General features: G+C 36.4%; 1 protein-coding gene across 6 annotated transcripts in view; it reads right to left on the bottom strand.

Annotated features, from left to right (window-relative positions):
- Nucleotides 1-13,074, bottom strand: part of PCMT1 (protein-L-isoaspartate (D-aspartate) O-methyltransferase) — an 88,135-nt gene that overhangs the window by 8,277 nt on the left and 66,784 nt on the right. For all 6 annotated transcript variants that reach the window (XR_013170823.1, XR_013170824.1, XM_077149235.1 and 3 more), the window contains exons 5-6: nt 5,194-5,314; nt 2,491-2,576 (exon numbers count right to left, since the gene is read on the bottom strand). Coding sequence is in view for 4 of the 6 variants with exons in the window: in XM_077149235.1 (XP_077005350.1) it covers nt 2,491-2,576; nt 5,194-5,314 (207 nt within the window). In the remaining 2 variants the exon portion in view is untranslated. The remainder of the gene's footprint in view (nt 1-2,490; nt 2,577-5,193; nt 5,315-13,074) is intronic.

Raw genomic sequence — 13,074 nt, 5'->3', positions numbered from 1 at the left:
TTCTTCACCAGTTTCTCTGCTATTTCTAGAATTCCTAATTAGCTGGATTGTAGACTTCCTATGTTCCTAATGTTCTCATGCCTTCTTTCCTCTGTCTACTTTCCAAGAGGTTTCTATGATTTCATCTTTTTCATTCTTTTGAAGTTTTAAAATTTCATTTCTTCTTTCATATTTTTAATTCCCAAAAGCTCTTCTTCTGATTGTTCTTTTTTAAAGCCCCCCTTCTTGCTTCTTAGATGCAATATCTTCTCTTCTCTTTAAGATTATGATTTTCCCTCAAGTTTTCATTTGCCCTTTGCTCCAAATTCATCTGCTCTTTACTCCAAATTCCTTTTTCCCTTTGTCTTGGTTATTTTGTTCTTTACCTTCCCTACTGGAGACTTTCCTCAAATATATGGTGGTCACTACACATTTAAGAATATGAGGAATTAAAAAGATGACTAGAAACTGGTGCAAAAATAAGGAGAGCAGAGATTGTTGAATGGTAAATTCTATTATAGCGTCTCTAGAGGGATCGCCAATCTCTGTTCTAGGTGTCAGGTGGGAGGCTGCAGGTCTCAATCATAAGCTGATTTTTCTTAAACTTTTCTTTGGTCTGACACCTCACATTTACCTCCTGCTATGCTGGGTACCAGAGTTCAGACCTCTCTAGTCCCATATTTTCAGGGACTGAACTTTCTGTTTCTTGTGGAGGTGGGGAAGTGTGGGTACCTGGCTGCTCTATATAGGGACAGAGATTAGGGCGAATGGTTCCTGATACAGTTTCAAGGAGCAGTTCTGCTTTTCAGATAAATGCTTCACCTCTGATTTCCAAGGTCACCTCCAATTCCTAAGCCTTTTTAGAGTTCTACACAGCAAACTGCTTCTGCATTGATATTTCCCTCTGCAATCTCTCTGTTTTCAGCTTCTTCTACAATCCTGAGTCAGTTATTATTCCACTTTACAGAGAGTTCAGTATTACAGATATAATCTTCTATTTTCACTGTGTATGGAGTTTGTGTTTCTCTTTCTTCTTTTTCTAGTTGTTTTAGAGGAATATCCAAGAACAGGAATGAATATCTTTACTCAGTTAACTTAAAACTGGAAAGCTCCTTCAGAATATCCATCTTTAAATTTACAATTCTTTTTTTTTTTTTTTTTTTTGACATGGGCAGGCACCGGGAATCAAACCTCTGGCATAGCAGGCAAGCAATCTTGCCTGCTGAGCCACCACGGCCCATCCCATCTTTAAATTTAATGAGATGTATTTAGACCTGTATGACAATTCCAAGTGCTACTCCAACATTTAAATTCATATTAAGCTGTACAAGAAATAGCCTTTGAGATCATCTCAGGGTCCTAGCAGGGAAGATGAATCCTGCACCTGACACCCTTCGTTTAAACAGAGTTCTATTTCAGATTCAAACACGGATATCAATATTAATTTTAAAAGTTAGGGCCACTGGTTGTGTGTTCATATGTGAAAATTCATTGAGCTAATAATCTACAATTTACAAGCTTTCTACATTATGTTAATATTTTAAAATATTTTTTAAATACTGGTTTACCCTAACTTGCAAAAAGGCAAGAAAGAATATGTGATTTTCCCGAGGTCATCCAACCAATCAGAAGCAAGCAAAGGACTAGAACCAATTCCCCAACTTTCTGCTTTGCATAATTGACCTAAACATGTGAAAAAAGAACCCCTTCCAGACTAGAGAGTAGCTGAAACTGGGCAGAAATGATGGTGTCCCTTTCAGCCCCCAGTCACCTAGTCAAGAGCTAAGTAAAAGTTAGCTGTAATTGACATCTAAGATTTCAGAGAATGTAACCAAGGATTAAAGGCTGACCCAAGTTTATCAGAGTCTTACTAAGAGGAAAAATAAAAACTTGAAAATTTCATTGACTGTATAGTATACAATGCTAGAATATCCACATCTCTCATTGTACACTATGAAAATCCTAGTATTCTTTTAAGATTCTATCCCTGTATGAAGTCTCTGTGTCTACTCTTTGCAAAATTCTCTCCCTCCTTGAAGTCTGTAGTGCCTATTATCTTTTCCATTCAGTATATAACATATGCTAATGACATGCTACCATATCATTAACTTCCCTTACATATACACAGCACACCTCTTTTAGAATATAAGCTTTGTGAAGATGAAATGACAACTTATTCCCGGCATCTCCTGTGCACCTAACACTCTCTGGTACTTCATAAAAAATCAAATTGATTAATTATCAGATCATGAACTCTAGAGGGATTTACCAATTCTACTGTTCTAGTTTTTAGCTGGATCAAATTAAGTTTGAAACAGGACAGGGGTTTAGGAATCTGCGTGCCATTTATGCAATTGCTGCATATGACAAAAAAAACAAGCTAACTATAACCAAAATATACCATACAAAAATTTATACATCACCTGGTAGCCATTTCTATATAAGTCTTTTAGGGTTATAGTACAATAACGTATACAAACAGAAATATAAAAGAAAAAACAAACAACTCACTGCCTGGGGCACAACTGGGGCTGCCGCTCCCACATGAATAGCGTCATAAGGAGCTTCATCAGCATAACCCATTCTTCCATCCCCCACTGAAAGAAAAAAAGTTATGATTTAAAAACCTGTTCAGACAGACTTACTTAAAGAATTAAACTATAAGAGGTTTGCAAAGGGGAAAGGGCAAATTTTCCAATAAATGATGCTGGGACAACTAGATATTCATATGGAAAAATATATAGTTGGGCTCCTGTTGCATATATATACAAAAATCAACTGCAGGAAGATCAAAGACCTCAAAGGTAAAAGCAAAACTAATCAAAGCTTCCAAAATAAACCTCATAACCTCAGGGTGGTCTTAAACAGGACACAGGAAGCATTGGAACACATTGGTAAGACTAAGAATTGTATTTATCAAAAGGAACCATTAAGAGAGTGAAAAAGAACACAATGGAGTGTGAGAGTCATAAATCATAGAAAAATGCAGACAACAGGCACTTCACAAAGAGGAAAGTCAAATGGTCAAACATATGAAAAAGTGTTCAACCTTTTGGTTAACAGGAAAATGCAAAATTAAAATCATACTTTTGCAATGCGACTGTGTGATTTTGAAAACCTTGTGTCTGATACTCCTTTTATCTACAGTATGGACAGATGAGTAAAAAATACGGATAAAAAAATAAACAAATAATAGGGGATGAAAGTAAAAATAAATTGAGTAGATTGAAGTACTAGTGATCAATGAAAGGGCGGTAAGGGGTACAGGGAAAAAAATAAGGGGAGCAAAGGTTAAAATATATTGGGTAGATGGAAACAATAGTGGTCAATGAGAGAGAGGGATAAGGGGTATGGTATGTATGAGTTTTTTCTTTTTTCTTTTTATTACTTTTTCTGGAGTGATGCAAATGCTCTACGAAATGATCATGGTGATGAAATACAACTGTGCTGATACTGTGAACCACTGATTGTACACCAAGTATGGAATGTTCATACGTTAAGAACGTTTGTGTTTGTATATTGTTTTGTCAAAAATATTTTTTAAAGAAATTAAAATCACAAAGAGATATTGCTATATCCTCACCAGATGAGTAAAAAGAAAAGTATGACACGACCAAGTGCTGGGGAGATGCGGAATCGCAGAGACACTCAATCATTACTTCTGGATAAGTAAACTAGTTCAAACTGGCAGTATCTATGGCCACCCTGACCCTCCTAACTATATACTTTACAGAAATGAGTACTTCTACAATGAGTGTATACAGGAATATGTATAAATATGTTCAAGGCAGCATTGTGAATATCCTCAAACTAGAAAGAACCTCAATATGCAACTACAGTAGACTCAAAAAACAAATTTTGGTAACGTTAATACCAATTAATACAATATTAAAACAATGGAATACTATAAGTAATGAAAATTAATGACATAGAAGAAGACGGATGAATCCTACAAACACAATAAATGAAAGAAGTCATTCACCAAAGAATATACAGTGTATGGTTTCATTTATTTAGTGTTCAAAAAATGGAAAATTAAATATCATTTATGGATTAAGCAATAAATGCATCAAAATCAGAATACTGGTTATTACTAAGGAGAAGGGAGTAAGTTATGATCAGGAAGAAACAAGCAGGGGACTACCAAAGTCCTAAGAATGTTGCATTTCTTGAACAGAATGTGACTACACACATGTTATGTTTTACAGTTTAAGATTTATATTTATGTTTTAGGCACTTTTTATGCTTGTTATATTTCCCAGTGTAAGATATATTCACAAAGAAATATATCCAGTATATATTGCCAAGGGAAAAAAAAATCTACAGAACAATAGGTTTAGTATAAATCCACTTTAAAAACCTGTGTGTAGGGGGTGTAAGGGTAGTTCAATGGTAGAAGTCTCGCCTGCCATGAGGAAAACCTGGGTTCAATTCCCGGCCCATGAACTTCCCAAACAAACAAATTTTAAAAATTTCAACAAATGGTGCTACAATAAGGGGATACTTATTGGAAAAAGAATGAAATGTGACCCCTGCACACAGCATACAAAAAAAACCTGTGTTTATATGTGTGAGTATACAACTTATTCATACACAAAATTATAGGTCTAGAATACTTGACAGGGGAATAAAGAGCTTTCATTTTTATAACTTACATATTTCTACATTGCTTAAATTTCTTGTAATGGACACTTGATACTATTATCTTTCTTTTTAAAAAGCAATGAAGAAACAGTAATGAATGTACCACACGACTGATACTACGGGTCAGTAATGGGGGGGTATATGGGAAGATTTAGGTTTTCTTTTATATTTTTACTTCTTTACTAGAGTAATGAAAATGTTCTAAAGTTTATCATGAGTATATTTGCACAACTATGCCATGTTAGGATGAACCATGATTGTATACTTCAGATGGGTTGTATAGTGAGTGAATATATCAATAAAATTGCATTAACAAAAATAAAATAATAAAATAAATTGACCACACACACACACACACACACACAGGGAATGAAGAAAGAAACACTCATGTTACTCAAGGTCAAGGAAGAATCAATATAAAATTTTAGAGTAACTGTTTTTCTTATTCTGTACTTAAAAGTGAACACAAAAGAAGTAATCATTAGAGCTCTGAGTATTATTTAGCTTGCATGAAATCTTCTGGAAATAATAATTCTCTGGAGGAAGTTCTTTAAGTTTTCTGATACTCACCAACCAGCTGCACTCTCCCTGAAGACAAGAGCATTGGATCATCCTTTCTGACATTATTTATTGAGTCATCTACTAGCTCTTTAATATGATCAATTCCTATGACTTTTCCACTAGAACCAACCTGGAAGAGAGAGGATAATTAAACAGCTTATCAGCTGAATTTGTTTGCCTTAAGTGTCATTATAATGGTTCCTTACAAAAGTTAAATTCTTCATTGATAAATCAAGTTTAAGGCTCCAAATAGATTATTACTCATTCAGTTTATTATAATTTTCTCAACTATAACCATCGCTAAATAATTTATGTATATATATTCTATTGTTGTTGTTGCTGTTAATTAGAGAATTTGTAGATTTAGAGAATAATTACAAATAAAATACAGGATTCCCATATACCACCCCACCAGCAATACCTTACTTTGGTGTGAAACATATGTTACAACTGATGATAGCACAGTTTTATAATTGTACTATTAATTAAAATCAATGTATACCAGTTTGAAGCTATTATGTATCCCAGAAATGCCATGCTTTAATCCTGATCCAATCTTTGGGGACAGCCATTTCTTTAATTCCTGATTCAAGGGCAAAATCTTTTGATTAGATTATCTCTGCAGGGGTGTCCCATGCCCAACTGTGGGTGTAACCTTTGATTTGATGGAAATGTGACTCCACCCATTCAAAGCAAGTCTTGACTGACTTACTGGGAGTTTTTTAAAATATGAAACATTTTAGGGAAAGAGCAGAACTGATGTGGATGCTTGGAGATTGAGACAGAAATAGCATAGATGCTAAGCAAGGACTCACGGAAATAGCCAAACCTGAAGAAAAGAAATTTCCAGCCCTAGCAGATGCTAAGGAAAAGATGAAACCCAGAGTTGTGTCCCAGAGCAGCTAACTGAACACCCACAGATGCTCAAAGAGCAAACCATGGGTATCAGAAGCTGGAAGCAATGAAACTGGGAATAAGAACCAGCAGACACCAGTAATGTGCCCTCCCGTATCACCCTTCGTTGAACCAAGGTATCTTTCCCTGGATACCTTAGTGTGGACACTTTCATAACCTTAGAACAGTAAACTTGTAACTTATTAAATTCCCTTAATAAAAGTGAACATTGCATTCTGGTATACTGCATTCCAGCATATTAAAAAATACGCCATGAAGTATGGCTTCATAAATGCCCGGTTTAAGCGTGTTAGACAAGACCTGAATCGATATGAAAGTTGTAGAAGGTTGTGAAAGTGAATTCTGTTTGTTGTGGTCAATGCTAACCAAAAACTTAATAGGCTTGTTTACAATATCTTGTAAGAGTTTTTTGTGGCAAACTCTGTATTCATAAAAAAATGGAGTTTAGTTTTCTCTCCATTAAAATAATACACATTATTGGCCTGATCTTAATGAAAGATCATAAAAAGCTTTTCTTAACCATCTGAGTACTCTTGACTAGAAAGGAAAGGTTCTATGCCATATCAGAATAAAACTGCTCATTGAGGTTTACGTTGACCTTATCATCAATTAATTTAGAAGACAGTTTGTTGTCACCTTGGTTAAATAAGGAACCAACTATTGTTTCACAATAACATGTTTTCCTATTAAACAGTGTTCAAACCTGACAACTTTTGACACTTTTTGCCCTCCTCAAATCAAACCCTAAAGGCTGTCTTTTATTTAAAACTGTTGCAAAGAATTTATTCCTTTTATTATTTCTTTTAACCTGAACACCAGTGTTTATGGCAGCATTATTCACAATAGCTAAAAGGTGGAAGCACAAATGTCCATCAACAAGTGAATGGATATGCACAATGAGTATATACACACAACAGAATGTTGTTGGTCATAAGAAAAGATGAAGCTGTAAGACATGCTGCAACATGGAAGAACCTTGAAATATCATGTTCAGTGAGATAAGGAAGAACACAGGGACAAAAATGAACACAGGGACAAAAATGTTATGAACGACCCAGCAATACCATTGCTAGGTATCTACTCAAAGGACTTAAGGGCAAAGACACAAACGGACATTTGCACACCAATGTTCATAGCAGCATTATTTACAATTGCAAAGAGATGGAAACAGCCAAAATCTCCATCAACAGAAGAGTGGCTAAACAAACTGTGGTATATACATACGATGGAATATTATGCAGCTTTAAGACAAGATAAACTTATGAACCATGTAATAACATGGACGGACCTAGAGAATATTATGCTGAGTGAATCCAGCCAAAAACTAAAGGACAAATACTGTATGGTCCCACTGATGTGAACGGACATTCGAGAATAAACTTGAAATATGTCATTGGTAACAGAGTTCAGCAGGAGTTAGAAACAGGGTAAGACAATGGGTAATTGAAGCTGAAGGGATACAGACTGTGCAACAAGACTAGATACAAAAACTCAAAAATGGACAGCACAATAATACCTAATTGTAAAGTAATCATGTTAAAACACTGAATGAAGCTGCATCTGAGCTATAGGTTTTTGTTTTGTTTTTGTTTTGTTTTGTTTTGATTTTACTATTATTACTTTTATTTTTTTCTCTATATTAACATTCTATATCTTTTTCGGTTATGTTGCTAGTTCTTCTAAACCAATGCAAATGTACTAAGAAATGATGATCATGCATCTATGTGATGATGTTAAGAATTAATGATTGCATGTGCAGAATGGTATGATCTCTAAATGTTGGGTTAATTTCTTTTTTTCCGTTAATTAAAAAAAAAAAAAAAGAGAAGGGATAATTGGAGATGAAGGGATACAGACTGTACAACGGGACTGGATATAAAAACTCAGAAATGGACAGCACAATACTACCCAATTGTAATGCAATTATGTTAAAACACTGAATGAAGCTGCATGTGAGGTATAGGTTTTTTGTTTTTGTTTTTTTTTTTCTATTATTGTTTTAATTCTTATTCTGTTGTCTTTTTATTTCTTTTTCTAAATTGATGCAAATGTACTAAGAAATGATGAATATGCAACTATGTGATGTTATTAAGAATTACTGATTGTACATGTAGATTGGAATGATTTCTAATTGTTTTGTTAATTCTTTTTTTAATTAATAAAAAAAAATGTTATGATACTTATAAGCATTTACTAGAAATGGTAAATGCACAGAGATTACAGATTACTGGGGAGGGTGTGATGGAGGGATGGGGAAGGGAGCATATTTGCAAAAATTTTTTAAAAATTAAAGTAATAAATCCATTACATGTTCACTTAAAAAAAAATACACCATGATTTAAACTTGGGATTCACTTTTGTGTAGTGTAGTTCCACGGATTTCTTTAAAAATTTTTCTTCTGTTACTATGTATACATTATAACATTTCCCCTTTAAATCACATTCAAACATACATACCAGCACAGTTAATTGTGTTCACAAAGTTGTGCTACCACCACCACCATTACCAAGACATTTCCATCATTCCAGTATAAATAGGAACCTTTATATTTTAAGCCTCAACTTCCCATTTCTTATCTCTACCCCATCCCCAGCTAACCTACAATCTACATTCTCACTCTGAGGTTTCTTATTCTAAGTGTTTCAAAGCAGTAAAATCATACAATATTTGTCCTTGTATGTCTGGCTTATTTCACTCAACATAACGTCCTCAAGGATCATCCATGTTGTTGCATATCAGAACTTCATTACTTAATAGTGAAAAATATTTCATTATATGTGTGTCGGTCTGAATCTGTGGTGGACCCCAGAAAAGCCATGCCCTCTGATCCTCATTCAATACTGCTGGGTGGGAGCATTTTGATTGTTTCCGTGAAGATGTGACCCACCCAAAATTTAGGTGGTAAATTTTGATTAGATGATTTCCATGGAGGTGTGTCTCCACCCACCGAAGGTGGAGTTGCTTACTGGAATCCTTTAAAAGTGGAAACATTTTGGTGAGAGTCCCTTTTGGTAGAGTCATGTGAAAGCCAGCAGACGCCGCCATGTTTGCCATGTGCCCTTCCAGCTGAGAGAGAAATGTTGAACATCGTTGGCCTTCTTGAATCAAGGTATCATTCCCCGGATGCCTTAAATTGGACATGTCTATGGACTTGTTTTAATTGGGACATTTTCTTCGCCTTAGAACTGTAAACTAGCAACTTATTAAATTCCCCCTTTTAAAAGCCATTCAGTTTCTGCTATATTGCATTCCAGCAGCTAGCAAACAAGAACAATACGTATATAACATATTTTATTTACCTATTCATCTGCTGATGGACACTTGGCTATTTCCATATTTTGGCAACTGTGAATTACGCAGCTATGAACATCAGTGTGCAAATATTTGTATGCATCTCTGCTTTCAAATCTTCTGGGTATATCCAGAGTAGTGGAATTGCTGGGTCATAGGACAATTCTATACTCAGTTTACTAAGGAACCACCAAACCATCCTCCACAGTGACCACCATTTTACACTCCCACCAGCAATGAATAAGTGTTCCTAATTCTCCACATTCACCCCAACGCTTGTAGTTAACCACTGGTTTGATAGCAGCCCTTCTAGCAGGTATGAGATGATCTCTCATTTTGGTTCTGATTTACATTTCCCTAATAGCTAGTAAAGTTGAGCATCTTTTCATGTGCTTTTCAGTCATAGGTATTTACTCTTTGTAAAAATGTCTTATTCATGTCTTTTGCTCTTTGGCCTTTGGCTTGTTTTTTTTTTTTTTTTTTTGCACGGGCAGCCACTGGGAATCAAACCCAGGTCTTTGGCATGGTGGGCGAGAACTCTGTCACTGAGCTACCATCACCAATCTTTTGCCCATGTTTTAATGCAATTTTATTAAGATATATTCACACACCATATAAAACATCCAAAGTATTCAATGGCTCACAGTATTCTGTTGCTGTGCACTCATCACCAAAATAAATTTCAGAATACTGTCACTACATCAGAAAAAAAAATTAAAAATAAAAATTAAAAACAACACCCAAAACCTCCTATACTCCTTATCCCCCATATTTTTTATCTCTACTTATTTTTGTCTTTATTTTATTATTCATCTGCCTATACACTGGATAAATGGAGTGTCAATCAAAAGGTTTTCACATTCACATGGTCACAACATAAAAGCTATATAGTTATATAATCATCATCAACAATCACGGCAACTGGATTCCAGTCAACATTTCAAGTCTTTCCTTCTAGCTATTCTAGTATATTAGAAATTAAAAAGAAATAACTGTATAACGCCTAAGAATAACCTCCAGAATAACACCTCAACTCTATTTAAGATGTCTTAGCCACTTATTGTAAACGGTCCTGGATTGTAAGCTCTTACAGCAGTCACATATTTTCATGAGGTGTAACTATTCATTCTAAATTCTGAGATACTGAGCTGTCTGTATATAACATGGTCTTTCCCAGAAACTTTGGGTATTTATGTGACACCTGAAACACAGAGCTAGAGCTCTGAATCTATGAAAGTAAGTAGTAAACCATATAGGAACTGTTTAAAAAGCTGAAAAGGGGATCAGACTTCAACTAGAAATATGAATGATACTGATGTGGATAGGACTAAGGTATACTAGAAGACTGAGTAAAGGATGGTATCTTCCATATTTTAAAACCTCAACTTTGGGGTAAGACTAAAGGGAGAGATGTTTATTTGGTGCAAAATTTATATTTTGGGTAATGCATTTCCTAATTTAACTTGTATGGTCAGTTTACTTGAACACCATAAGTACATGGAATCTAGAATAGGGAGGGAGATTCTGTTGGTTTGTCCAGGTTATTGTGATGACCTGATAAATCCCAGAGTGAGTTGGCCAGTGAATAAAGAAATATTTGCAGAGTTCCCTTGGGGGAATAGGGAGAAAGGAGGAAATATTCAACTTCCCCATTTGGAGAATTTCTAATACTTTCACAAGCAGTAGGCACAACTAAATCAACAGGCCAAGCCCTCGATCTTGGGGTTCACCTCTATGAAACTTATTCATGCAAAGGACAGGCTAAGCCTACTTAAAATCAGACCTAAGAAACCTTGAATTGGGCATGAGATTTTGTAGGTTTGTCCAGAGTGAGACCTTGATAAATTCCAGGATTTGAACAGTGAATAAAAGTATTTGCAAAGTCCCCTTGGGGGAATGGTGAGAAAGGGGGAAAATTCAACTTCCCCGAGTAGAATATTCTTGATATTCTCACAAGCAGTGGGGACAACCAAAGCAATAGGCTGAGCCCCCAATCTTGGGGTTTGGTCATATGAACTTAACCTCACAAAGGATAGGCTAAGCCTACTTAAAATTAGGCCTAAGAGTCACCCCCAAGAGAACCTCTTTTGTGGCTCAGATGTGGCCTCTCTCTCCAGTCAACACAACAAGCAAAGTCATTGCCCTCTCCCCTCTCTACATGAGACATGACTTCCAGGATGTGGCCTTCCTGGCAATACGGAACAGAAATCCTAGAATGAGCTGGGACTCAGCATCAAGGGATTGAGAAAACGTTCTCAAACAAAAGGGGGAAGAGAGAAATGGGACAAAATAAAATGTCAATGGCTGAGAGTTTCCAAACGGAGTCGAGAGATTATTCTGGAGATTATTCTTAGGCACTGAACAGACAGTACCTTTTTTAGTTAAGGCATAACAGAAAGGCTGGAGGGAACTGACTGAAAACATAGAGCTGTGTTCCAGTAGCCATGTTTCTTGAAGATGATTGCATAATGATACAGCTTTTGCAATGTGACTGTGTGATTGTGAAAACCTTGGGTCTGATGCTTCTTTTATCTGCCTTATGGACAGATGAATAAAACATATGGATTAAAAATAAATAAATAATAGGGAAACAAATGTAGTAGTATAGTAGTAAATTCACTACTATATGAATCAGGAAATGGGACAGGATCTTTACTCAACCATTCACATTTCATATACTTCATAGAATTAAATCATGATCATGTGAGCTGCATCCACAGCTGATTTCATTTGTAATCAGCCAAGGGGAATGTCTTCTTCAGTGAGTGATGCTTCATCTAATCAATGGAAGCCTTTTAAGGAGGATTTAGAAGAGACAGGCTTTCTTCCTGCTTCGGCCGGAGAGCCTCGCCTGTGGAGTTCATCCAGACTCTCTATCGGAATTGTCAGCTTCATAGCCTGCCCTACAGATTTTGGATGCTACATTCCCACAGTTACATGAGACATTTTTATAAATTTTATATTTACAATATTTCCTGTTGATTCTGTTTCTCTAGAGAACCTAACTAATACAAGGGTCTACCCGGATATGATCGACCACAATCATATTTTCCCTGAAAAGACAGGTCCAGATATTAGAAAGAGGGTATAGCAGAGAGCAGAGAATGCTGTAGCACCACAAGGCAGAGTAAACCAGCTAGCGACCTCTGGAGATGAAGAAGGAAAACGCCTCCCGGGGAGCTTCATGAAACCGGAAGCCAGGAGAGAAGAGGCTAGCAGATGACACCGTGTTTGTGGTGTGTCCTTCCAGATGAGAGAGGAACTCTGATCGTGTTCACCATGTGCATTTCCAGATGAGAGAGAAATTCTGACTGTGCTTGCCATGTGCCCTTCCACTTGAGAGAGAAACCCCGAACTTCACTGGCCTTATGGCACCAAGAAAAACTAACTGTGGTTCCAGGTCAAGATGGCAGCTTAACAATGTGCACATTTTAGTTCGGCCTCCAGAACAACTACTAAATAACCAGAAACAGTACAGAACAGCTCCCGGAGCCACGACAGTGACCGGACACACAGTATACCCCAGTCTGGACCAGCTGGATCAACTGCGAGCATCCCCCAGAACCGTGAGTTCCCAAACCTGTGGTGTGCAGTACCCCTCCCCCATAGGCCGCTTCCCAGAGGGGAAAGGAAAAGACTTTACCAGCAGCAGGGACTGGGCACAATCAAAGGCCAATTGTGTA

This window comes from Tamandua tetradactyla, chromosome 2, assembly GCF_023851605.1.
Source record: "Tamandua tetradactyla isolate mTamTet1 chromosome 2, mTamTet1.pri, whole genome shotgun sequence".
NCBI lineage: Eukaryota > Metazoa > Chordata > Mammalia > Pilosa > Myrmecophagidae > Tamandua > Tamandua tetradactyla.
Note: the sequence above shows the minus strand (reverse complement) of the source record. Positions and strands in the feature narration are given on the sequence as shown.